General features: G+C 32.2%; 2 protein-coding genes across 2 annotated transcripts; both read left to right on the top strand.

Annotated features, from left to right (window-relative positions):
• Nucleotides 1-2,754: 2,754 nt before the first annotated feature.
• On the top strand, nucleotides 2,755-11,886 carry LOC127864838 (uncharacterized). The gene is made up of 10 exons (XM_052404728.1): nucleotides 2,755-3,020; nucleotides 4,703-4,757; nucleotides 5,067-5,172; nucleotides 7,301-7,388; nucleotides 7,568-7,723; nucleotides 7,957-8,101; nucleotides 8,549-9,001; nucleotides 9,282-9,414; nucleotides 9,825-9,871; nucleotides 10,005-11,886. Exons 1-10 carry the CDS (start codon nucleotides 3,015-3,017, stop codon nucleotides 10,115-10,117), a joined length of 1,302 nt encoding a protein of 433 aa, XP_052260688.1. The 5' UTR covers nucleotides 2,755-3,014; the 3' UTR covers nucleotides 10,118-11,886.
• Nucleotides 11,887-17,633: 5,747 nt separating this feature from the next.
• Nucleotides 17,634-26,437, top strand: LOC127864839 (uncharacterized). The gene is made up of 10 exons (XM_052404729.1): nucleotides 17,634-17,905; nucleotides 18,822-18,876; nucleotides 19,187-19,316; nucleotides 21,556-21,643; nucleotides 21,808-21,963; nucleotides 22,195-22,339; nucleotides 22,857-23,198; nucleotides 23,849-23,981; nucleotides 24,381-24,427; nucleotides 24,561-26,437. Exons 1-10 carry the CDS (start codon nucleotides 17,891-17,893, stop codon nucleotides 24,680-24,682), a joined length of 1,233 nt encoding a protein of 410 aa, XP_052260689.1. The 5' UTR covers nucleotides 17,634-17,890; the 3' UTR covers nucleotides 24,683-26,437.
• The last annotated feature ends 1,555 nt before the right edge of the window (nucleotides 26,438-27,992 follow it).

The raw sequence follows: 27,992 nt of genomic DNA, 5'->3' as shown, positions 1-27,992 counted from the left end.
TCCTTACAAAGATCATTTCAACTGAGTAACTTCTTACATCTATCACCGGGAATCATTCCCTGTATACAGGACACATGTCTATTTACCCAAATAAAGCAAACGTAACGGTCCACTGACGTCTTGCATTTATCTTTCAGTGTTTATTATCGTCATCCGAGTGTAAAACGCACATGCAGGATAGATGAACTCGGATCAAATGCAACTGTCAACATTGAAGTCATTAACAATAGAGAAAAAGCTGATAGTCCGAAAAATTAAAGTCACAGAAAATAATTATTTTGTCCCCCAAAAATAAGTGTCCGAAAACTAAGAAAAATTATGATATGTCTTAAGTTTTATGACAATTTCATGTCTATATTTATTTACGCAATCATTCGCCTCGAAAACCCGTTCAGTACATGTTTTGTATCGGTATACAATGTATATTTGCGGGTCAGTAAATTTTGATTGGCATTGAAACGATAAAAACCCGGTTTAAACCCACAATGCTTTGCATTGACCGTTCCAAGGCGGTGACCCCAGCTTTATTTTTCTATGTGTGTATGTTGTTTCGTATTGTACTGTTACGTACTGTTTTGGTAATTGGTCACTTGCCTTAAATAAAGGACCAACAAATTGTTTATAATGAGAATGCAATACTTACCAGCAGCTGGAGTTTCCCTTCTTTATATGTTTTATGTGTCATGGCGTCGCAAACAGTTATAATACAAATTGAGTTCTAATTGACAAATTGAGAGGTGTGGATTTTTTTTTTACTTTAAACTTGAACTTTCCCTGCTTAAATTGAAATTAGACCTAGGTTTTTTCGTGTTAATTATGATAACAATAAAAATATCAATTATATATGTGTATTTATATTTTTAAATTGTCAATTGTTACATTAAAGTTTGTTTGTAATATAATGCATCTAGATCATGCTTAAATAATACGAATCTATTCACTTGACAGGTTTTGTTAAATAATACGAATCTAATCACTTGACAGGTTTTGTTAAACGATATATATAATGCAGTCGCCGTACTAATACTTCCTTTGTTACATTCCACATCAACCTTGACTGCACACGGCAAGTCAAGCGCTGAGATAACCCAGAGGGTAAATCCCACCCAGTCGTTGGCAAAAGTGAATATAAATAATAAACACGGTTGTTCAAATCTATCTGTAGGTCACGGTTCGTCGATGTCACATACTTATGCTTGTTATTAACATCGTTTAAATTCATTATTATTTCATTACTTAAAGTGACATTTGACGCATTTAAAAGTATATGCCATGTTTATTGGTGTTTTCACTTCATGTACACTTATATTTGTTAATTCAGCATTAACATACTAAAACAATATCCCGAAACAGAAAAATAATGCATTTGAATATCAACCGTACTTTTGTTTGACAACTGGCGACAGAAATAATTCGTTTTCCAGCAACGATATCTATTCATACGACACACGAACACTAACACCGATCCTAATAAAAAGACAGTTCCACTCGGCTAAGAGGACTGGGACAGTCATTTAAAATATCAAATATGATATATATTTTTTATAAACAACTGGAAGCAAGATTACTTACAGATACTTGGTCAGTAACCACATTTTAACTAACTCTTTTGACCTGTTAATTCTTTTCAGCTCAATTCAACAGTGACAAATACCCATAATTTCACTTTAAGTTAAGAATATTAAAGTTGAAAATCACTTAATCTTATGAATATTTAATTTAAAGAGTTGGACTTGAAACGAAAAACACAATGTCAGCTATTCGATCTATATTGAATAACGCATGTAAGGTATGGGTTAAAACGAAATCAATCGCATTGGAAAGAGTACACTTAAAGTTTTGTAAATGAATGTTAAACGTTAAGAAAAAATTATGTATTGCTTTAGTGTCCAGTGTGTTAGGAAGATTATCAATATCTATTTATATATGTTAAGATGGTTAATTACTGGTTTAAACCTATTTAAACTGATAACACGTTGTTACTTAACTGCAAATAATAATCCTCCATGTATAAAATGCAATTTAACTTTCCTTTTTGTAAAATGTATACGATGCTTCTTATGTTTATTTTTTTACTATGTTCATCTCTAAGACATAATTTATTTCAAATATCTATTGTTAAGACGATGTACACTGTGCAAGTCAAAAACAATATGTGTCTTGTCTTGGCCTTTAAAAGTTTGACAGACGGACGGTTCAACAAGCTATTGCTTTTAAAATGCGGTGACGGTACATTTTTTTTTCTCCCGATAATATTTAATAAGTTATAATATTACTTTATCTTAATTGAGAGCTATTTTTGTTTCAGTTTATTTTCTCATGCTGTATTGTTAAATATATAACCTGTATTTCGGTTAGCATTTAATGCCCAACATAGCATCCCCTAACTATTGAGCAGACGTAGTCTGAGTGAAACTTTTAGTAAGACGCCAAGATGTTAAAAAACGTTAATTTTGTGTTAATTATTACATTACGTCAAGCATAACGTCTTCAAAATGTCACGTTATCATATTTTTTTCTTTCTCATATTATTTTGAGTATTTAATCTTGTGTACACGCGGGCAAAGAATTCTGGATGCTTAGTGCAAAGTTTCAGAATGTATTTCGCAGATTTAATAAATCCGTATCAAAATAACTCGATATTTCGTTCGGAAAATTCGCGCAAACCAGTAGTACGGTATAAACCTTAAAATGTACGGAATTAATTGTGTGGCAAAATAGGTTGAACGCAAACGTTGTGAAGTTTACACAGTCTGCTTAAAACATATTCCTACATGCCCAATCGTGTATAATAAATCATTGATGTAGCTTTAATGTATGGGCGGATGCATCAAATTCAAGAGATCAACAATCGTTACAGGTTGGGTTTTGTAGGCATTCAGATATTGTTAAATGTGCGGAATTTAAAATTGGAGCTCTGTCGGTTGCAAATCTTTGGACATAATAGTGCTTTAGAATGTGATTTATCTGGATGCTAAACAATTAGTAATAATGTTTGGTTCCCGACGTTAGATATGCAGGTGAGACTTAAAGATAAAAACGGTTTGTATTAACTGTATAACGTATTGTTTTTCAGAAATGTATGTTGCATTAAAAACTAATGCAGGTAAACGTATAATTCACAATTTGATGATTTCCAGGTTTTTATTTAATGTAAATAAACAAACATATGGTGTAAAATCATATTAAAAACATCAAGTTTATCTGATTTATTCATAGCATTTGATTGGTTAAATTCCCATTTAGTTTTGATATAAATGTGCTTTGGAGTAAAGATAAATATGATTTAAGAGACGGAAATTTTACTGTTTACTGTTGAACACATTGAGCGGATACTTAATTTTGTTTCCGATACATATTGACAAACAGCCAATTTAAGCTCAACAATTATTTGTGAATTAACCATCCAGTTTCATTTACGCGAATATGTTTAATGTTTTTACAGACAAATACGTCAATGTTGAACTATGACAACAGACTACTCAGATTAGCATTAACATAATGTCGTATGAATCGTATGAATGATAAAAATTCAACTAATATATACTGTTAGTGACGTCAGTATGATCACGTTGTTTGTTCTTTTATTTTTGTCTTGAACATATTTATCTGTTTTTCTATATAACTAGGCTTATTTGTCACTCTTTAAGTTTTTATCGTTAGCATGTTGTCTTAGATGACTTAATTGAGCTTGCAAAACAGGCATTAACCAACTAAATACTATTTTCCAAAAGCATTGTGATATCATTAGTGGCACTTAATGCAATGATCCTAAACAAACATTGTTCATACAGTAAGCAGATGTTTTGGTTTCCTTACGAAGATCATTTCAACTGCGTAACTTCTTACAGCTATCAGCGTGAATCATTCACTGTATACAGTAAACATGCCTATTTACCCAAAATGAAGCAAACGTAACGATCCACTGACGTCTTGCATTCATCTTTCAGCGTTACTAATCGTCATACGATAGTAAAACACAAATACTGGATAGATGAACTCGGTTCAAATGCAACAGTCAAAAATGTAGTCATTGAGAAAAGAGAAAAATGAAAGTCACAGAAAATAATTATTTTGTCCCCCAAACATAAGTGTCCAAAAACGGAGGACAAATTATGGTAAGTCTTAAGTTATATGACGATTTCATGTCTATGTTTATTTACGCAATCATACGCCTCCCAAACCTGTTCAGTATGTTTTGAATCGGTATACAATGTATATTTGGGGGTCAGTAAATTTTGATTGGCATTGAAACGATACGTTTGAATGACAACGCATATGGGATACAAAAACAAAGAACGCCATACGATAACCATATAGGTTTGGATTATTTTAACGTAAATCTCTTTATAATCGAGTGAGTAATCTTCTTTTCGCGATCTTTCTTTGTCAGGTATGTTTCTGCTTAACTGCAATCTTGACTAAAAGTGCCCCAACTAAAACCAGCATTTTAATTACCAAAAATTTAACTTTGAACTTTTTAATTTAGAAATTATTTAATCTGGACCCTATTCAATTCCTATATCGCGTGTATGTACATGGTTTGCGACAATTGTTCCATAATCCAGAACAAATCAAATCATAATTATTAAAAGTATGCCGCATTTGTTGATAAAAGCAAATTATCTTTGTCCCAACAGGAAAATTAAGCAGATATCCATACTTTATTCCAAGGTATTCACAGTTATTATTATTGTTTCAGTACCAAGTGGCGGTCAGAGTACTAGCGATCTTTAAACTTAGCCTGATTGCAAGAGGTCTAGTATACATGTTTGAGCTTGTGATCAATTAACCATGTTATAACTACAGCCAATTATCATTTTACAATCAATACAAATTAAAATACGTTTCATTGAATTAGCCAATTTAATTATATTTACAACAGGTTATGTGTCGTTATTTTATATTATTATTTTCCATTTTATGTTTTAAGTTGTGCTGTATGTTTTGTCTTGAATAATTATCGCAATTGACAACTTTCTTTAAAAAGATACGAGATGGACACGAACCTCTGTCTTGGTAATGTTTTTCGAGTTATCTTAATCCTTTATTTGCACAACGGTTAGGTACCTCGACCTGTCTGGAAACTACGTTACTGGTGTCCGGGAAAAGTCCCATTCCTGACGATTATCTGACGGCTTCTAGTGAAATTGATAGCCCGACGAGATCCAGGTTTTATTAAACGAGTTCCTATATTTACATGCTTAAATATTAAAGTATTTAGAAACTGCATCTATGTACATAAAAAGTTTTTTATTTGTTTTTGCGCCAAGTTTAAATAAATCTACTTTTATGCATGTATACATAAACTGTTCACATTTTTGCTGTATGTCTCAGAAATACACAGAAGGGTGTGCAAACTTGTTAAAATGCGTCTTAAGTGCTCAGGTGAGCTATTGTGGGCAGTCAATGTCAAGCCTCCTGGTGTCATGCCTCATTAACATTTATGTTTTTACATCTTTATAGGCAATCTTGATGGAGCTTGGTTGAACTGTTCATATTGGCACAGTCTAGGTTAAGTTTTAATTGAGTCAAGGGATTATAAAATTAAGTCACCAGGTAAAATCCTAGAGAAAGCTTGGTACCCCTCAAGAAACCACCTCAATAACTAAATCTGGATGCCACTCGATCGCAATTTATATCGCCAATATCTAGGCTTATGTTGAAATAGGGTCAAGTGGAGTTAAAAAATTGGTCACTAATTCAAATCCCATGAAAACCATCTTACCATTCTATAAATCACATTTATTATTCAATATTAAATATGGTCGATACTATATTGGCAAATTTCAAATTATAGTCAATTAGGTTACAAAATATGATAGCAAATAAATCAACAAGATCTAGCAGCTGTGTTTGTACTAGATCTCATTGAAATATGTAGTGAATATGTTTAAGAACGTTTATGTTGAATATATCTTAGAGAAGTTCGAGTTGGAGCCTTTTTGGGTAAAACTGTAATTCTTAAGGGCAAATCTGTGAAAACTCTTGTTATCACAATACAACCCACCTTTTTGCTTTCATCTTTATTTATTGCTTATCTTTACAATATCAGGTCCCGAGTTGAATTTTGTTCGAAAGTGGTTCAAACCGAAGTCACCATGTCACATTATACAACAATTTTAGGATAAGAACTTTAGATACCTCGTTTGAAATCTGATTGAGTCGAAACGTCGTCTGAATAATTGTATTCACTACATCTGGTCGAAGTTTAAACATTGGTCATGTAAAGAGAAAAAGTACTCAAAGTCAATACATTAATATTTGTTTGTCAACTTAAAAACAGGTTGATCACTTAATGTCAATTCTGGTCCTATAAGTTGATTGGCATGGGGACTGTTATAACAATCGAATACTGATTAATTTTTTAAGGATCGGATTGTTTACAGCCCGGTAAAAATGGTCGATCTGGTATTAATACATTTCCAAGGTAAAATGGTTACATATGCACATTTATAAGAGTGTATTTGGAATTTGAAGCAAGCCATTAAATTATAAATGTATACAGATTGATACAAAAGTGCAAATAAACAAATATTATGATCGCTAAACACATGTTGAAATTGATCGGTGTAATTTCATTGTTGTTTTGAAGTTTTCTGACCTGGATGGCCATCTTGAATGTATTTCAAAGTAACCAAACGATACTGTATTTGATTAATGATAATTTACGCTTCTCATTTAAAAGTTTATATATTTTCATCCGCCCATTTTTGTGGCGTTGGCAGTCAAAAAGTTCAGACCCACTTTGATTTCCTTTAGTTTCTCTATTGCACTCCACACTCTTATGATTGTGTAAATGAGTTTAGACAATTTGCTTTTCAAGCATGCGCTGTGATTTGCATCTTGTATGTTTTAGCACGTCCTTGACGTGCGCACAGATAATCATGGATTCTTATACTATATGACGTTATGTATTGAAATATTGTTCATAAGCAAAGATTCATACAGTTTGATTTATTTTATTTCCTTCAGCTCTTTAAAAGTTTCTATAGTTACTATAGTAATTGAATTAATATTTTGTATTGTCAAATATTGAATGGACTTGCAATATTTATAAATTGAGCGTTTGCATGTTGGCCAAGAACATGCGTAAAGTATAATGCAAATGGTGGTTTTGAATCACATATTTAATAATTTTGTATTTATTGAATTGGTTGTCTGAATTGGATAATCTAACCTGCTAAACAAAGTTTTATAATTGACAAGTTTGAGCTAAAACAACCCGAAGGAACTTTCCTAAAATGATCTCTAGTGTAAGATATTTCCTTATGTTCATTTTCTTCCGTCACAACTATAGGTTGGATACTGAAGAAATATTTGTAAACAATAGTTGGCTAAATGGCTGTTGGTCTGCCCAAACAATTGATTCTCGGCAGTGGATACAGGTATGGTTGGAAATGTATTTCTAACTTAAGCAATTAATAGCACATAAGTTTATGTACATTTATAACTAATAATGTTGCACAGTGAACGTGTACATTCAAATATGAAATAGCTGATGACATAGTCGACATAACAAGTTGTATATAATGATATAAGAGTGTTTTTATTTCATATTATTTAGGCGAAATTCCTAGAAAGGAGCCACATTACTGGAATAGTGACCCAGGGAAGAAAATTTGTAAGAGGTTTAGCCCAACGAGTTACATCATATCGGTGTCACTTTTCAGAAGACTGTGTGAATTATGTAACAATCATAAAACCAAACGGTGACAATGAGGTAAATTTTTATTATTCTCCACGTTCTTTCTTTTGGCAAAATATCAAGAGTTCAATGCCATAATCGCTTTGCACTGTTATCAAGCTCAAAAGCGCTTGATTTATTATGATGATTGAGTTTATTTTTTATTGTGATATATGTTGATGATTTTTTTCCTTTAATTTGAGTTAGCTAGAAACTCAACGATCGTGAGATGAGGTACTTAAATATACGGAATATTCATTTTTTTCCAGATTTTTCCTGGCAATACAGACCAAGATTCACATGTGACAAACTTGTTACCAAATCCAGTCCTTGCATCGTGCGTGCGCATCCAACCAGTCACGTGGGTTCAGCACATATCGTTACGATTTGACTTGCTGGGATGCACATGTGGAAGTAAGTTAAACTTTAATTGATTTACTTCATCATAAAAAACACTAGCAAGTCTAAGAACTAATATGTTACAAGCGAAAACAAAGACAATTTGCAAAACAAAAATGCTATGCACATATTCTTGGCATAGTAGCTGAAGTCACACAAAAAATTGTACACGTTGTATTAAATTAGTAACATTATTCTATTGTTATTTCTACGTTTTCGGATAAAAAACAACAACTTTTATAAACGAAAACTATTATGCGCTCCTTCAAAAACATATTATTTTTAATAATATTGGTATAAGTATATTTCAAAGAAGCAATAATGATGTAGTATAGAAAAATACATAAAAGACAAAAACAGTATCAATATATGATCTTGCAGTAGCTTATTATACTATGCACTTTTCTTCAAACGGAGGCCTGTGTTTTAAGAATGATTAATATCTTAATGGATGCGTTGTAGATAATTGCGTTTCGCAATGTAAACAAATCTGCCCCACGAACTGTGCATCGGTGAACAATGGAACAAGTTGTGACGACCAAGGTGTTTGCGTAGAGGGTTGTTTCCGGGACTTTTTTGGCAGCCAGTGCAATAATCCTTGTCCATCAAACTGCGCAGCTGGAGCAAATGGTAGCAGATGTGATCAACCAGGTGATTGTGTCAACGGATGCGTAAATGACCATTTTGGTAGACAGTGTTCGAACCATTGTCCAACAAATTGTGCAGCAGGAACAAATGCTAGTAGGTGTGACCAACAAGGTGATTGTGTCAACGGATGCGTAAATGACTATTTTGGTAGACAGTGTTCAAATCCTTGTCCAACAAACTGTTCTCCAGTAGCTGGTGGGAACCGATGTTCAAACCCTGGCACGTGCACAATGGGATGCATTACGGGATATACTGGTGGAAAATGTGGTAAGATGTTATTTAAAAAATACTTTGGGTTTAATGATTCTCCCTTTGCTTTACATTGATGTCATTATGTTTGTGGGAAATTAAAGAAACTGATCACAGTTCAAACAAACAAGAGGGGATGTTTATAAGAGAATGTCACTCATATAAATGTCACAAACGCAAATGATCGCTTATAAATTATAAAGTTATTGTTTTGTTTTATGTTAATATTTTTGTCATAATTCTTTAATAATTGAATACTTATTTTTGCGTAAAGATGTAGTTACTCATTTCTCTACAGAATCATCGATAGACGGATTTGTGTCTGAAGAGAGCGGGAACGGGTTTAAGTCTGGAATGATTGCAAGCTTGATTGTGAATTTTGTCGCCATAATAATAATCGCGGTGATGATTTGCTTACTGCGGAAGAAAAGGTATTCCTAATCTAACAACATTCATATTATGAAAACGTCCTGGTACGTTGTGATCTGCGTAAAACGCATTAAAAATAACAAACAGATTACACACACATACTGTATAAGTTGAGTGAGTATATACAGTTTGTATTACATTTAGCATTCTTACGTTTGTATTTGCAATTATTGTAGCCTTAGTTATGGCTCTATATATCATGCGAGTCAAACGAGTCAGTTTCCGCATAATTGTAACTTTTATAATTAACTTTCCAATAACATATAAAAAAAACTTAACTCGAACACCAACCTGGGTTTAAACAGTGCACACTTATACTATTTTATACTATAACCTATTATAAATTTAACAATATAGATGTTGCTCTACATTATTTACCTCATAATCATTATGCCCGTGAATTACATTTCAGACTTACCAATACCGATGTTGTCAACAAATCAATAAGCGACCCATCAGGTAGGACATTTACAACGCACATATACAATATCAATGTTTGTTGTTACATAACTATATCCATGTCGAAAAGTAGTTAACTATAATAATACGTATGTGTAAGAGACTGATAACGTTCATAGGTTCATCTTTATAGGGCACGCAGAACTCAATCAATTCAGCCCGGAGACCTGTCCTGTGTACAGTAACTTGGACAACAAGAGGGATGAAGCCAAACCGTATGCGGCTCTTCATTTTGGACATGCTTGAAGTCAATAACAAAGAATGGAACAAGCATTATATTTACTTGTGCAACAGTATATGGTGTTTGTGGTACGATCATATGCTTTCTTTGTATATTGTGGTTACCATTATTATATAGCGAAAGACTGCACACCATAAAGTGCAATCGAGTATAACGTAATGACGTTTGTGGATTTTTGAGAAACATATCCTGTTCGACATTAGCAATACTTCTACAGTGTATGAACTATGTACTTTTTTGCAGTACGCAAAACAGTTAATTACGTGCTGGTGGAATGATTTTTTCAAATTAAATTTGTTGAATACTCTGTAATGCATAATTAAGCGTTAGAAGTAGACATTTTTTTTTCATGCAGAGATTTTAGAAAAAACATCAAACTAATTTTCTCGCCCGTATGCAGACTCTCCTTAATACGCATGAATGATGTTGAAACACTTATTTAAGAAAAACGCTATGAGGGTATATAAAATCAAGTTTGTAAACTAAATCGAATAATGCAATACTTGTTAATTATTATTTGTTTACATCCTACATGTTCTAATCCAAAGATTTAATAATTTTTGTATTAACATATTCAAACGTGCGAGTAATATCTCATTTCGGTATTCTGCACTTTAGCTGACTGACAACTGAAATATATAAAAAAAACAGCACAATTATGTGCATCGTATCTACTTATAAACCAGCTTTGAAAAACAAGAGAAGATGTTCCATGTATATAGTGCACTTTTTATGAAAAATTAAGAACATTAGAAACATTATTTTTAAATACTAACTTACGCAATTTAATTATTGTCTTATTGAAATATTGAAATGGATTATTCCATGACATGATTTATAGGGATTAACTTGTGTTTAATGCATTTTGTATAACGTTAGTCATAGATATATTGGTTATCATATTATAAGCAATTTGATTCATTCATACCATAATGACATATTTTTCGCAGTTTAATCGTAGAACGTATCATAGTGCCCTTCTATCGAAAATTACTTGTATTTATTCTATATCTCAAAACATACATGCAATATTTTATTAAAATAATCAATGTTTATTAGAAAAACATGTTTAAGATTTGTTTCATATAGATTCACATAATTTTTAAGTATTAAAATATGCAATTTTATAATTGTCATTTACATTAAAACTCGTAATTTAATTAATGTGAGTGTTTATGTCAATATTGCAGTCGCAAATTATTTGCGAAAGTGCACATATTGTGTGCTACTTATATTGAAATAATACATCGACAATCACATATCCTAAGATGATGGAAGCGAAACTATGTAAATGATTTTTGTTAAAGACATCCATTTAATCAAATTCAACATATATATGTACGTAGTTTTAACGATACAAACGAAACCTATTACATGTATATGGTGGAATTTGTTAATAATCATAATGTTATTACGATGCATTCTAAATAAGAATGCGGTCTTGACAATTTGTCAATTGGTCCTCGTCGGAAATGACATATAGGAAAAAATATCTTTGATGATTGCAGAGTTTGAACATTAGTACATGTATTGTCGTGTTCAAAATCCTGAAAAGTAGTATTAACTTTGCAAAGTCATATTATTGTGTTTTCAAAAGGCTATTGCAGAACGAATCAAGGGAAACAAGCAAATAATCCAATATACAAGCATATATCATTTCTATCTTTCTTGCTTAATTTTTAGCATTGCTTTGTTGTATCATTATAATAATAAAAAAATGCTGTTAAATATGTTCAGTACAGTGATGGTCTATTAAATATTATTCAAACCTGAATTTGGATCCATTTTAGTTATTTTATTTTCATATGAAGATACATCATTAGTTCGACAAGGCATACATGGTCAGATTTTGCCAGATAGCAAAACAATAGGTGTTTTTGTGTGTTTAATTTATTTAAGGCCCCTAATGGTACCAAACTATCTTTATGAAACTTATTTTAAAGTGTACATCTAAATGACAGGTGTGTTTAGTAAGTCTTTCAATATGCGTTAATTGGTAAAAATTTAACGTTCATAGTTGTCATCCTGTTCCATACATCTGATCCATATATAGAAAAAGGAGCCCTGTATTCCCGAATAACCATTTGAGCGGAACAAGCAGACAATTATATCTCAAAGAATAAAAAACACATAACGAACATTCCGTAAAGTGAGAGGCTAGCATGCATGCTGCCTGATAATAAACTTATATATAAATCTGCTTTGTTTATTCAGGATTGCTATATAAATCGCTCGGAAGCATTATATATATCCGAAAAACATTAAAAACACATTAATACGTGCATAATAATACTTATGTTAATAGTATCACATATTTTTACATGAACTTCAATACTATGATTGTAAGTCCACTTGTTAATACCTCATCAATTCACTTAAACTATCCATGTTAATACGTTAAGCAATACCAATCTTTTAATTATCATGATCTTTCACTTTCAAGCACTATATTGATTTAATTCTATTACTAAACCCTAACATAGTGACTCGTAAGCTATATATAAAACTGGGTATTGCAATGGTTTGCAAATGTACAATATATACAACTATGCACACGTTTACGCTATCTGGATTTCAAAATAAATGTTAATATAAAAAATATCATAAGCGCCTTAGATCTTATCGAGACATGAGTCATTACTCAACGGTAAATAACCTAACAATCACTATAGCGCAATGACCTGAACAATATGTCTAACCTTATGGGATACAGTATATACAATCTTATCAATTTCACATTATTATGAGTAATGCTTGAGATCTAGTGCCCAAACGAAAAACTCATGAGCAACTGTAATAGCATTATTAAATGGGCAATTAAAATAATACAGGGCATAAAACGGCAAAAAATACCTGTCTTGGAATGGACCTCGCCATCGTGTGTGCCACGTGATTACTCCCTATGAATATAAATCTTATTTTGCAACATTCCTGTAATATAATTACTCATTGTATGTTTAATAAATGAAATTATCATAGTCATTAATGCATGTTATAATGAGAACGACAACATCATCAAACACTAAAATATACAAATTTTAAGTACCACAAGCGTAATTGATAACATTCTACTTCAACAATAAGTAGAGCAACTGACAGGTATTTAGAGACAATCGATAACAGTGAGCACATACAGGCTCTGGCAAAAGTCAGACTGCCCCTGATAAACTTTAGATTGGAAAAGGAAGTCATAAAGCGTGGGAGGAACATACGGTCGACTTCTGCATCCGCCAAGAACAAGAACACAAGTGCCATTGCAAGTTGATATGCGGCCCCAACAGACATTTGCGAGACCGTTACCCTTCGTCTGAGTACAATAGACGAAATAGCTTGTTTTAACTCGTTAATTTACAAATGTAAAAACAGAGATATCAATAAAACCAATGTTTTGACCAACTTTCATGATGATTTGGCAAAAAATGTGACTTCTAGAGTGTTTACAAGGTTTCTCTAAAGCCAAATAAGGAAAATTGCCCCGCACACTGGCGGCCATGTTTTTCAACGGACCGGAACCACTTTTGAACTCAACCAACATATCATTAAGACAAACATTTTGACAAAGTTACATGAAGATTTGGCATGAAATGTGACTTCTACAGAGTTTACAAGTTTTTTCTTGTTTTTGACCTAGTCACCTAGGTTTTGAACACGACCGAGATTTCATTGGGACAAAGCTTCTGACCAAGTTTCATGAAGATCAGACAATAAATGTGGCCTCTAGAGTGTTTACGAACAAATGTGGATGGACGGACGGACGGACAGACGACGGACAAAGACCGGTCACAAAAGCTCACCTGAGCAATCAAGTGAGCTAAAAAATCTTGTGAACACTCTAGAAATCTCATTATTTGCCCAATCATCATGAAACTTGGTGAAACGATTGGTTTTATTTATATCTCAGATGAGTTCGCAAATGGTCCCGATCGGTAAAAAAGACATGGCCGCCAGGGGGTGGGGCAGTTTTCCTTATGTGACTAGAGAGAAACCTTGTGATCGAACACTTAATAAGTCACATTTTTTGCCTAACAATCGTGAAACTTAGTCAATACATTGGTTTTATTGATTTCTCGGACAAGTTGGAAAATGGTTCAGATCGGTGAAACACACTTTTTAGCTCACCTGATTGCTCAGGTGAGGTTTTAGGATTGGTCTTTGTCCGCCGTCCGTAAACACTCTAGCATTCACATTTCTCAAGTATTCTTTATCAAAGTTGCTGGAAGATCTCCGTCAAGTTTGATAATGAGCAAAATCAATTAATTTATGCCATAATTATTGCCCTTAGATTGTTCAAAGTTTCATTATATTATACAAAATCCTTGTAAACACTTTAGAGGTCACAATTTTGTTTCAGATTTTATGAATCTTGGTCATAATATTTATTTTTGTAAGCAAAGTTTGATGTTTGGTAGGGGGGTCAACTCAAACTATAGGTAACCAGGTCAAATCTTACAAACACAAAAACACTTCATACGCCAGTGTTTTGGTTCAATAATGATGAAACTTGACCAGGATGTTTGTCTTGACAATATCTAGGTAAAGTTTGACATTTGGTAAAGATTGAGTAAACCGACTCCTCTCAGGTGAGCGAACTAGGGCCATCTTGGCCCTCTTGTTTAAATTGTATATTGTTACATGTAACTTCGTTTTAAATATAATGCTTCTCAATCATGCAATCATGCTTAAATTATACGAATCTGTTCACTTGACAGGTTTTGTCAAACGATATATATGTAACTCAGTCGCCGTACCAATACTTTCTTATTACATTCCACATCAACCTCGACTCGAGACGACACATCAAGCGCTGAGATAATTCAGAGGGTTAATCCCCCTAGTCGTTGGCAAAAGTGAATTTTAATGATAAACACGGTCGTTCAAATAGATCTGAATGTCACGGTTTATCGATTTAACATAGCTATACTAGTTATTAACATTGTTTACATTCATTTGTATTTTATTATGTAAGTCAAGAATATTTATTTTGCAAAGCACTTAAATCTATAAGTCTAAAGAGTTTGATTTGACACCAAAAACACAATGTCAGCTATTCGATGCTTTTCGTGGATCCATATTGAATAACGCATGTGAAATGTGTTTTTATAAAATACATCAATCGCATTGGAAAGAGTACACTTAGAGTTATGTAAACGATTGTTAAACGTTGAGAAAAAATTATGTTATGCTTTAGTGTGCGGCGTGTTAGGAAGATAACCACTATTTATTCATAGATATGTTAAGATGGTTAAATAATGGTTCAAACTTATTCAAAGTGATGACATGTTGTTACTTAACTTCAAATAGTAATCATAAATATAAAACATGCAAGTTAACTTGCCTTTTTGTAAACGTATACGATGCTTCTTATGGTTTATTTTTATGTTCATCTCGTGACATTGTATGTCAAATGTCTTGTGTTTAGACGATGAACAATGTGCAAGTCTTAATAAATATTTGTCTTGTCTTGAGCTTTAACAGTTTAACAGACGAATGGTTCAGCAACCTATTGCTTTTAAAATACGGTGACGGTACAAAGATTTACTTTCCCGATAATGGTTATTGAGTTCTATAATTACTTTATCTTAATTGCGAGCTATTTATATTTCAGTTTATTTTGCATGCTATATTGTTACAAATATCACCTGTATTTCGGTTAGCATTTAATGGTCAAAATAGTATCCCTTAACTATTTAGCAGACGTAGTCTGTAAGACACCTGTAATAAGATATCAAGATGTTCAAAAACGTTAATTTTGTGTTGATTAGTACATTACGTAAAGCATAACGTCTCAAAAATGTCACATTACCTTATTTTCCATACTTTCGTGTACTTTTGAGCATTTAATCGTGTATGCACACTGGCAAATAACTTTTAATGCTTAGTGCAAAGTTTCAGAATTTATTTCGCACATTTAAACATCAAAATTACGCGATATTTTGTCCTGAAAATATGCGCAAACCAGTAGTACCCAATAAACCTTAAACTTTAAATTGTGTAACGGCATTCACAGTGTGAAAAAAATAGGTTGAACGCAAGCCTTTTGAAGTTTACACAGTCTGCCTAAACATATTCCTACATGCGCAATGGTGTATACTAAATAATTAACCAGTCGCCACCTGTCAGTCAAATTTTCCTCTCCTCAGCAACGCTTATCTGGCCGCCATTTTGTCCGACAAACAAAGCGTGTCATACATATGGAATGGACGTAATTTTTAAGAGTTTACACATATTGTATATCAAATGCCTGATCATTACTGTTTGATCATTATTCAAAATTGTAGATGCTATACATACTTTATAAAAGGTCATTATTTTACTTTTATTTCTTGAACATATGAACGAGTAATGAAAAAAACAAACACAATACATAGTTTGACCACACCAGTTGTGTGTTCTATAAAACGTGTTAGACCGTTTGATGCACAATATTATTAAACAGTTTTGGCAACATAATAATTGCCACACGTGCATATAAGCGTAATTGTCGATAATTACTAAATGACAGTATGTTGCGCGGATCTCAGAATGAAGGAACATTAAGGAATTGCTAGGTACTGTACACAATAATAGAAAACTATTTAATTACTTGAATACTTTCCAATTATATATTTATTTTCTGTGGATCATAAACGAGGGAAATCATTATAAATTGTAAACTCAAATATTAGTTTAACTAAAGTAAAATCAACAAAAAGGTGATTTCAACGCGGCTTAGCAAGCTTTAGCGACTTCAGGTAAAAATGTACGGCTTATAATACAACAACAACAACATTTCTAGTACACCATATATTGATATGGGGAAAATGCGAACATTGCAATGAACATATAAGGTCCATCTTGTTATAAATAAACAAATACATAAAATGCTTAATATATTCCATTCGAATGTTCGGGAACAGCACCGTAATACCAACAATTCATTTTTCGATAGTGAAATGTAACTGGTTCGCATTAAAAATACATGAAATAAAATAAATATGAGACTATCTGTTAATGAAATCACGAATTTAGGCCTATATTAAATTATAATCACAATTGAAATTTAATTTATATCTAAATAAAAAGAATCGGTGTCTTTTTTAAAAAGTAACACAATAAAACAAAGATCTAAACATTTTTACTTAAAAAAACACCCATAATGATATAGAAGTGTCATTTGCATTTAATAGAAATATTTTCAAAAAATAATTATATATAAATTGCCAACGGATTCACAGTAAGGCTGTTTAATACAAGTTCAAAATCAATATGAAATAAATGTTCATTTTAACAACGGATTTTTATTAAACTACCAATAATATGTATATGAAACGTGTCTGATAGTCAGTCTGTCGTTAAATCATTTATTTTTAAGACGCCATTTCCATCTAAAGCATTTATGATTGTATTAAAGTTTTTCAAAGCAGTTTAGTTTTGTGTGCAGCTTTAACAATTTATATTCACTATGCATTGTAGAAAATAGCGTGATAATCGTTACATATATAGTATTTCACTCGCCTAATCCGCTACCATTGCGATCTGCTTGCCGGAGTTTTCTAATCACTAGACCACGTGACTTTGTGGGCGGAGCGATCGATAATTTGGCGACTGGTCAATTGATGCAGCCTTAATGTATGCGCAGTTAAATCCAATTCAATAGCTAACAAAGCTTAACAGGTTGGGGTTTGTAGGCATTCAGATTCTGTTAAATGGTCGATTTGTTAGTGATTAATGTATGGACATAATATTGTTTTGAATGTGATTTTTCTTTGTGCTAAAGGAGTTATAATGTTTTCTTCCCGATGTTAGATATGCAGGTGAGACTAAAAGAAATAGTTAAAGTAGCTTTATAAAAAAAATGTATTTCTGAAGTGTATGTTATATTTAAAACTAATGCAGGGAAACGTATAGTTCACAATTTGATAATTTTTCTGTTTTAGTTGATGTAAATAAACAAACATATGGTATAAAATCATATGCATCAAGTTTATATGATTTATTTATACCATTTGATTGGTTAAGTTCCCATTTAGTTTTGATATTATGTGCTTTAGAGTAAAGATAAATAGGTTGTAAGAGACAGAAACTTTACTGTTTACTATTGAACAAGGAAACCGTAATATTTTTCAAAAGTTTAATCCATTGATATATTACAATCATGTTTGCATTCACAATAAATAACAATTCATGATACAGATTGAACTGAGAATTAGTTTTAATGCTAATACATATTGACAGACAGTCGATGTAAGTTTCAAACAAGTATTTGTGATTTAACCTATTGAATCCTGTATGCATACACATTTGATATCAATTCAGGATACACATTGAACTGATACGTACTGGTGTTTCCGATATATATTGAAAAACAGGATACACACTGAGCTGATACTTAATTGTGTTTCCGCTATATATTGACACACAGCTTTAGCAATCATTTGTGATTTAAACATCCAATTGCATCTACTGTAATATGTTTAATGCTAGTTTCCTAATATGTCAATGTTGAACTTTCACCTCAGACTACACAATTAAACATTAACATACTGTCGTATGAATATTTAAATTTTTTAGATTTAATTGTTCCGAAATGCAGAATACATTAAATCCTACTTAATAAAACGTATGCCGCATTCGTTATTAAAAAAACATTACCTTTGTCCCAACAGGAAAATGAAGCAGATATCCATTTACAATATTCCAATGTATTCACAGTTATTATTAATTTTCCAGTACCAAGTGGCGTGTAGAGTAATAGCAATCTTTGAACTTGGCCTGATTGCAAGAGGTCTAGTATACATGTTTAAGCTTGTGATCAATTAATCATGTTATCACTACATCCAATTATAATTGTACAATCAATACAAATTAAAATAAGTTTCATTGAATTAAACAATTAAATTATATTTACAACAGGTTATGTGTCGTTATTTTATATTATGTTTGTCCTTTTAATGTTTCATATTATGCTGTATGTTTTATCTCGTATTATAAGAACAATTGGTAACTTCCGTTAAAAAGATTCGATATGAACACGAACCTCTGTCTTGGTAATGTTTTTTCTAGTCATTTTATTCCATTATTTACACAACGGTAAGGTACCTCGACATGTCTGGAAACTAAGTATCTGGTGTCCGGGAAACGTCCCATTCCTGACGATTATCTGACGGCTTCTAGTGAGTTTGATTTCAATAGGACATTTGACAACTATAGTCCGGGGAGATCCAGGTATAATTTTACGAGGTCCTATATTACCATACTAAAATATTAAATTATTTGAAAATTGCATTAAGGTGCCAACGCTTACACATAAAGTTTCATATTTGTTTTGGGCCAAGCTTAAATACACCCAGATCTTTGCATGTGTACATAAACTGTTCACATTATTGCTTTATGTCTCAGAAATACACAGAAGGGTCTGTAAACTGGTTAAAGTGCGCCTTAAGTGCTCAGGTGAGCTATTGTGGTCAGTCAATGTCCAGCGTCCTGGTGTCATGCCTCATTTACATTTATGTTTTACATCTTTAGAGGCAATCTTGATGGAGCTTGGTTATACTGTTCATATTTACACAATCTAGTCTAAGCTTTAATCGAGTCAAGATATTATTAAAATAAGGTCACCAGGTAAAATCCTAGAGAAAGCTTGGAACCCCTCAAGAAGCCACCTTTATAACTGAATCTGGATGTAACTGTATCGCAATCTTATATCGCCAATATCTAGGCTAAGTTGAAATAGGGTCAAATGTAATAATTAATTGGGAACTTATTGAAATCCCAGGCACATGGTCGACACTAAATATGCCAATTTTAGCAAATATAATGTTTGTACTAGATTTCAATGCGACATCTTGTGAATGTTGAATGTTGACGATATCTAAGACTAGTTCGAATTTTGGGTAAAACTGAAAATCTAAAGGTCAAATCTTCAAAGACTCATGTTATCTCATTTCAACCCGCATTAATGACTTCAACCTCAATAATTGTTTACCTTGACATCAGGTCCCAAGTTGAATTTTGGTCGAAAGTAGTTCAAAACAAAGTCACCATGTCAAATCAATTACACTCTTAGGATGGGACATTTAGATACCTCATTTGAAATCTGATTGAGGCGAAAAGTCGTCTGAATAATTCTATTCACTATATCTGGTCGACATTTAAACATTGGTCATGTAAAGAAAAAACATGCACAAAGTCAAATCACTAACATGTGTTCATCAACTTAAAAGAAGTTGAACATATAACGGCAATTCTGGTTCTATAAGTTAATTTGCAAATGGGGAATCTTTAAAAAAAATAATACTGATTAAAAATAAAAGTAATGATCGCATTTTACATTTAAGTAAAATGGTTACTGAGGTATCAATACTGTTTCAAGGTTAAGTGGTTACAAATGAACAAATATATGTATGTATTTGGAATTGGAAGCAAGCCAATAAATTTAAATGTATACAGATTGATACAAATGTGCAAATAATCAAAAATATGATCGATAAACACATGTTAAAATCGATCGGTGAAAGTTCATTGTTATTTTGAAGTTTTCCGACCTGGATGACCCTCTTGGGTGTATTACAAAGTAACCAAACCATTGTATTTGATGAATAATAATTAACGCTTCTCAGTTAATATGTTTATATAATATGCGCCCATTTTTGCGGCGCTTGCAGTCACAAGTTTAGACCCACTTTGATTTCCTTCAGTATCTTATTTACATCCCACACTCTATTCATTGTGTAAATGAGATAAGACGATTTGCTCTTCAAGTCAGCATTGTGATATGCATCATGTATGTTATAGTTGGTCCTTTACATGCACAAAGATTATCATGTATACTTATACTATATGATGTCATGTATTGAATTGGTGTTCATAAGCACAGATTCATACAACCTTATTTATTTTATTTCATACAGCTTTTTTACAGTTTCAAAAGCAGCTGTAAATTAATTATATAGTAATTGCATTAATATTTTGTATTGTCAAATATTGAATTTTGATATAGTGTATTGTTAAAATACATGTCTGCTACCTAAAGAAATGTAACACACTAGCTTGCAATTACTGCGAATGGAAAAGAACCATATAAGATCTTGATGTTTCGTTCTAATCCTTTTTTGGTACAATGTGACTCAGTTATTATTGTATATGCTAAGCGCATGTATACCATGTTTGTTCGTTAAATAAAATATGTTTAAACTAAATATTGAATGGGCTTTCAATATTTAGAAATTGAGCGTTTGCATGCTGGCCAAGAACATGCGTGAAGTATAATGCAAATGGTGGTTTTGAATCACATACATAATAATTGTGTGTTACTTGCATTGCTTACTTGAATTGGATAATCTTACGTTTTCAACTAAGACTTGAAATCGACAAGTTTGAGCTTAAACAACCCCAGGAACTTTCGTAAAATCATTCCCAGTTTATGGTATTTCTTTACGTTCATTCTATGCTGGCAAAATTATAGGCTGGATACTAAAGAAATATATGAAAATAAGAGTTGGCTAAATGGCTGTTGGGCTGCCCGAACAAATGATGCTCAACAGTGGATACAGGTATTGTTGGAAAGTTATTTCTGACTTGATCATATACATTTGTAAATAAATATGTTACTCAATGAATATGTTAATTCAAACATGAGAGAAATAACTGATGACATAATCAACTAAATAAGTTGTATATAATGGTATAAGAGTGTTTCTATTTTCACATTATTTAGGCGAGATTCCTAGAAAGGAGCTACATTACTGGGATAGTGACTCAGGGTAGAAACGTTGAAAGAGGTCATTACCAACGAGTTACTTCATATCAGTTTCACTTTTCAGAAGACTGTGTGAATTTTTTAACATTCACAAAACCAAACGGTGACAACGAGGTTAATAAATATTATTCTCCACTTTTCTTTCTTTTGGCAAATTATACAGAATTCAAAGCCATAATCGCTTTACCTTATTCTCGATCTCGTAAGCGCTTGACTAATTATGAGTATTCCGTTTATTTTTTTTTTGTGACAATTGTCGATGAGTTTGCCTTAATTTGAGTAAGCCAGAAACTCAACGATCAATATATGAGATAATTAAATAAACGGTATATTTATTTTTTCCAGATTTTTCCTGGCAATACAGACCAAGATTCACACGTGACAAACATGCTTTCAAGTCCAGTCCGTGCTTTGTGCGTGCGCATCCAACCAGTCACGTGGGTTGGGTACATATCGTTACGATTTGACGTGCTGGGATGCTCTTGTGGAAGTAAGTTTAACTTATATTGATGTATACGATCACGGAAAAGAATCACTCGCTAAGGCTAAGAACTGAGATTGTAACAAGCGAAAACAAAAACAGTTTGCAATACAAAAATTTAACGCACCTATCCTCGGCATAGAAGCTGAAGTCACAAAGAATTGTGTACACGTTATATAAAATTAGTAACATCAATATGTGTTTTTTGTATTCTTAATTTTAAGTTTTGGGATGAAAACAACACTTATTATCGAGAACAATAATGCGCTGCACATTATATTTTATAATATAAGTATAGATGTATAGAAAATTTCAAATAAACAATAATAATTTAGTGTAGTAAAATGCACATAAAAGAAAACAAAACAACATAATCAACATTATGTAGATTATGTTGTTTTGTTTTCTTGTATGTGCATTTTACATATGAACATATGATCGTGTAGTAGCTCACCATACTGTGCACTTTCATTAAACGGAGGTATGTGTTATAAGTATTACTAATGTCTTAATGGGTGCGTTGTAGATCATTATGGTTTTCGATGTGAACAATGCCCCGCGAACTGTGCATCGATGAACAATGGCACAAGTTGCGATGACCAAGGTGTTTGCGTTGAGGGTTGTTCCCGGGACTTTTTTGGCAGACAGTGCAATAATCCTTGTCCATCAAACTGCGCAGCAGAGTCAAATGGTAGCAGGTGTGATCAACATGGTGATTGTGTCAACGGATGCGTAAATGACCATTTTGGTGGACAGTGTTCGAATCCTTGTCCAACAAACTGTGCTCCAGTAGCTGGAGAAAACCGATGTTCAAACCCTGGCACATGCACAATGGGATGCATTGCGGGATATAAGGGTGGTAAATGTGGTAAGATTTATTTGAAAAATACTTTGGGTTGAATTATTCTCCTTTTGCTATATATTGATAACATTATGCTTGTGGGACATGTACGAAACTGATCACAGTTTATACAAACAAGAGGGGATGTTTATCAGACAATGTCACTTATATATAGCTATATGACATAAACGCAAATGATCGCTCATAAATTATAAAGTTATTATTTATTATTTTGATGCTTTCCAGTGGTTTATAGAGAACTATCAGTGAATTAAAACTGCTAATATCACTGTTTCTAGAAAAAAGAGAAAATTAACAGTGAACATTATCGATAATTATCACTGTTTACTGTGAAATGACGTCATTTTTTGACGAAATGACGTCATTTTCTCAGCGAAATTCCTTAGTAAAACTCTTAAACAATATAATTTATATAAACGTTGAAAAAAGCAAACAATAAAAAGAAAATGTGTTGGATTCGGTGGAATATCTATTTAAATCACTCGTGATCATAGAAAATATATATTTTCTTTTATATGATCACTCGTGAATTAAAATCGATAATCTACCGAATCCAACAAATATCCACTATGTTTTATGTTGACATCTTTGCCTTAATTCTTTAATAATTGCCTCAATATTCTTGCGGACAGATGCAATTACTCATTTCTCTTCAGAATCCTCGATAGAGCGGTTTGTGTCTGAAGAGAGCGGGATCGGATTTAAATCTGGAATGATTGCAAGCTTGATTGTGAATTTTGTCGCCATAATAATAATCGCGATGATATGTTGCTTACTCCGGAAGAAAAGGTATTCTTAATCTTACAAAGTTCATATTATGAAAACGTTCTGGTACACTGTGATCTGAGTAAGACTCACTGCAAAATAACAGATTACACACACATACTGCATTAGTTGAGTGAGTATTTACAGTTTGTATTACATTAAGTAATTTTAAGTTTGTATTTGCAGTCATTGTAGCCTTAGCTATGGTTATATATATCATTCGATTCAAACGAGTCAGTTTCCGCATTATTTTAATTTTTATCACTGACTTTCCAAGAAACCCCCGAACTCGAACGCCAACATGGGTTTTTAACAGTGCACACTAATACTATGTTATACTATAACCTATTATAAATTTTACAATATATATGATACTCTACATAATTTACCTCATAATCATTATAGCCGTGAATGACATTTCAGACTTACCAATACAGATGTTGTCAACAAATCAATGAGCGACCGACCAGGTATGACAATTACAGCGCACATATACATTTTCAACGTTTGTTGTAACATAACTATATCCATGTCGAAAGGTGGGTAACCATAATAATACGTATGTGTAAGAGACTGATAACGTTCATAGGTTCATCTTTATAGGGCACGCAGAACTCAATCAATTCAGCCCGGAGACCTTGCCTGTGTACAGTAACTTGGACAACAAGAGGGATGAAGAAAAACCGTATGCGGCTCTTAATTTTGGACATGCTTTAAGTCAATAACAAAGAATGGAAGAAACATGTTATTCACTTGTGCAACATTATATGGTGTTTGTGTTACGATCAAATGTTTTCTGTTTAAATTGCCGTTACCATTATTATATAGCGATAGACTGCACACCATAAAGTGCAATCGAGTATAACGTAATGACGTTTGGGGATTTTTGAGAAACATATCCTGTTCGACATTAGCACTACTTCTACAGTGTATGAACTATGTATTTTTTTGCAGTACGTAAGTCAATTAATTACGAACTGGTGGAATGATCTTTGTAAATTAAATTTGTTGAATACTCTGTAATGCATAATTAAGCGTTAGAATTAGACATTATTGCTTCATGCAGAGATTTTCGAAAAACATCAAACTAATTTTCTCGCCCGTATGCAGACTCTCCTTAATAAGCATGAATTATGTTGAAACACTTTTTTTAAGAAAAACGCTATGAAGGTATATAAACTCAAGTTTGTAAACTTAATCGAATAATGCAATACTTGTTAATTATTATTTGTTTACATTCTACATGTTCTAAATCCAAAGATTTAATAATTTTTGTATTAACATATTCAAACTTGCGAGTAATATCTCAATTCGGTATTCTGCACTTTAGCTGAATGACAACTGAACTATATAAAAAAACAGCACAATTATGTGCATCGTATTTAAATATAAACCGGCTTTGAAAAACAAGAGAAAATGTTCCATGTTTATAATGCACTTTTTATGAAAATTAGGAACACGTTTCTAAAAACATTATTTTTAAATACTAGCTAACGCAATTGAATTATTGTCTTATTGAAATATCGAAATGGAATATTCTATGACATAATTTATAGGCAGTAACTTGTGTTTAATGCATTTTGTATAACGTGAGTTATAGCTATATTGGTTATCATTTTAAAGCAATTTGATTCATTCATACCAGAATGACGTATTTTGCGCAGTTTAATCGTAGTACGTATCATAGTGCCCTTCTATCGAAAATTACTTGTATTTATCCTTCGATTCTATATCTCAAAACATACATCCAATATTTTATTAAAATAAGCAATGTTTATTAGATAAAAAAGTTTAAGATTTGTTTCATATAGATTCACATAATTTTTAAGTATTAAAATATGCAATTTTATAATTGTCATTTACATTAAAACTCGTACTTTAATTAATGTGAGTGTTTATGTCAATATTGCAGTCGCAAATTATTTGCGAAAAAGCACATATGGTGTGCTACTTATATTGAAATAATACATCGACAATCACATATCTTAAAATGATGGAACGAAACTATGTAATTGATTTTTTGTTAAAGACATCCATTTAATCAAATTCAACGTGTATATGTACGTAGTTTTAACGATACAAATGAGACCTATTACATGTATATGGTGCAATTTGTTAATAATCATAATGTTATTACGATGCATTCTAAATAAGAATGCGGTCTTGACAATTTGTCAATTGGTCCTCATCGGAAAAAACATATAGGAAACAAATACCTTTGATAATTGCAGAGTTTGAACATTAGTACAAGTATTGTCGTGTTCAAAATCCTGAAAACGTAGTATAAACTTTGCAAAGTCATATTATTGTGTTTTCAAAAGGCTATTGCGGAACGAATCAAGGGAAACAAGCAAATAACCCAATATACAAGCATATATCATTTCTATCTTTCTTGCTTTGTTGTATAATTATAATAATAATAAATACTTTTAAATGTGTTCAGTACAGTGATGGTCTATTAAATATTATTCAAACCAGAATTTGGATACATTTTAGTCATTTTATTTTCCTCTGAAGATACATCTTTAGTTCGACAAGGCATACATTGTCAGATTGTGCCCGATATCAAAACAATGGTTTTTTTTGTGTGTTTATTTATTTAAGGCCCCTAACGGTACGAAACTATCTTTATGAAACTCTATTCGAAAGTGTCAATCTAAATGACAGGTGTGTTTGGAAAGTCTTTCTATAAGTCTAAATTGGTAAAATTTAAAATTAACTGCATTTCGTTTTCGACGGCGAACGTTGATAGTTTCAACATATGTTCCATACATCTGATCCATTTATAGAAAAGGAGCCACGAATTCCCGAAAAATCATTTCAGCGGAACAATTAAAAAAATTGTATCTCAAAGATTAAAATAAACATTCCGTATACGGAGAGGCTAGCATGTATGCTGACTGATATATAGTTATTTATAAATATGCATTGTTTGTTCAATATTTCTATATAAAAACGATCGGAAGCATTATATATATCCGACACACATGAAAAAGACATCAATACGTGCATAATAATAAATATGTAAATATTATCACATATTTTTACACGAACTTGCAATACTATGATTGTAAGTCCACTTGTTAATACCTCATTTATTGACCTAAACTATCCGTGTTAATACTTAAAGCAATGGCAATCTTTTTATTATTGTGATCTTACGCATTCTAGCACTATATTGATTTAATTCTATTACTACACCCTAACATAGTAACTCGTAAGCTATTTATAGAACTGGGTATTGCAATGGTTTGCAAATATACAATATATACAACTATGCGCACGTTTTCGCTATCAGGATTTCAAAATACATGTTTATATAAAAAGATCATAAGCGCCTTAGAACGTATCCAGAAATGAGTCATTAGTCAACGGTAAATAACCTGAAAATCACTATAGCTAAATAACTTGAACAATATGTCTAACCTTATGGGATACAGCATATACTATCTTATCAATATCACATCATTATGATTAATGCCTGAGATCTAGGACCCGAACGAAAAACTCATGAGCAACTGTTATAGCATTAGTAAAAGGGCATTAACTCATAAACATTCGTTGTTGGGGAATGACCGGAAAGTTATAAGCGTTTATATCGTAATAATATTCGCTCTTTATCTCGACTTTACTAGCAGCGAATTTTATTTAGGGTAGATGTAAATTTGTGACCCGCTAAGATATTTCGCAGCGCGAAAAGTCGAGATATAGAGTAAATATTAATACGACATAAACGCTTATCATTTTCTTGCCGATATGGCCGGAATGTGAGCGTCATTTTAACAATCAATTATAGTAAGACAGGACATAAAACGGCGAAAAATACCTGTCTTGGAATGGACGTCGCCATCTTGTGTGTCACGTGATTACCCTCTCTGAATAAATCTTATTTTGCAACATTTAGTAATATAACTACTGATTGTATGTGTAATAAATGAAATTATCTTAGTCATTATTGTATGTTATAATAAGAACGACAACATAATCAAACACGAAAAATAATATACATATTTTAAGTACCCTAAGCGTAAGTGA

This window comes from Dreissena polymorpha, chromosome 1, assembly GCF_020536995.1.
Source record: "Dreissena polymorpha isolate Duluth1 chromosome 1, UMN_Dpol_1.0, whole genome shotgun sequence".
Classification (NCBI taxonomy): domain Eukaryota; kingdom Metazoa; phylum Mollusca; class Bivalvia; order Myida; family Dreissenidae; genus Dreissena; species Dreissena polymorpha.
The sequence above is the reverse complement of the archived record's forward strand: the minus strand, read 5'-3'. Positions and strand labels throughout refer to the sequence as shown.

What these genes read in the sequence shown, in the direction of transcription:
- LOC127864839 (XM_052404729.1), top strand. An exon ending in GCTGGGATGCTCTTGTGGAA is followed by an intron (nt 22,340 to 22,856) that starts GTAAGTTTAACT and finishes GGTGCGTTGTAG; the next exon opens with ATCATTATGGTTTTCGATGT. An exon ending in ATCAATGAGCGACCGACCAG is followed by an intron (nt 24,428 to 24,560) that starts GTATGACAATTA and finishes TCATCTTTATAG; the next exon opens with GGCACGCAGAACTCAATCAA.
- LOC127864838 (XM_052404728.1), top strand. An exon ending in ACTTAGCCTGATTGCAAGAG is followed by an intron (nt 4,758 to 5,066) that starts GTCTAGTATACA and finishes CACAACGGTTAG; the next exon opens with GTACCTCGACCTGTCTGGAA. An exon ending in ATCAATAAGCGACCCATCAG is followed by an intron (nt 9,872 to 10,004) that starts GTAGGACATTTA and finishes TCATCTTTATAG; the next exon opens with GGCACGCAGAACTCAATCAA.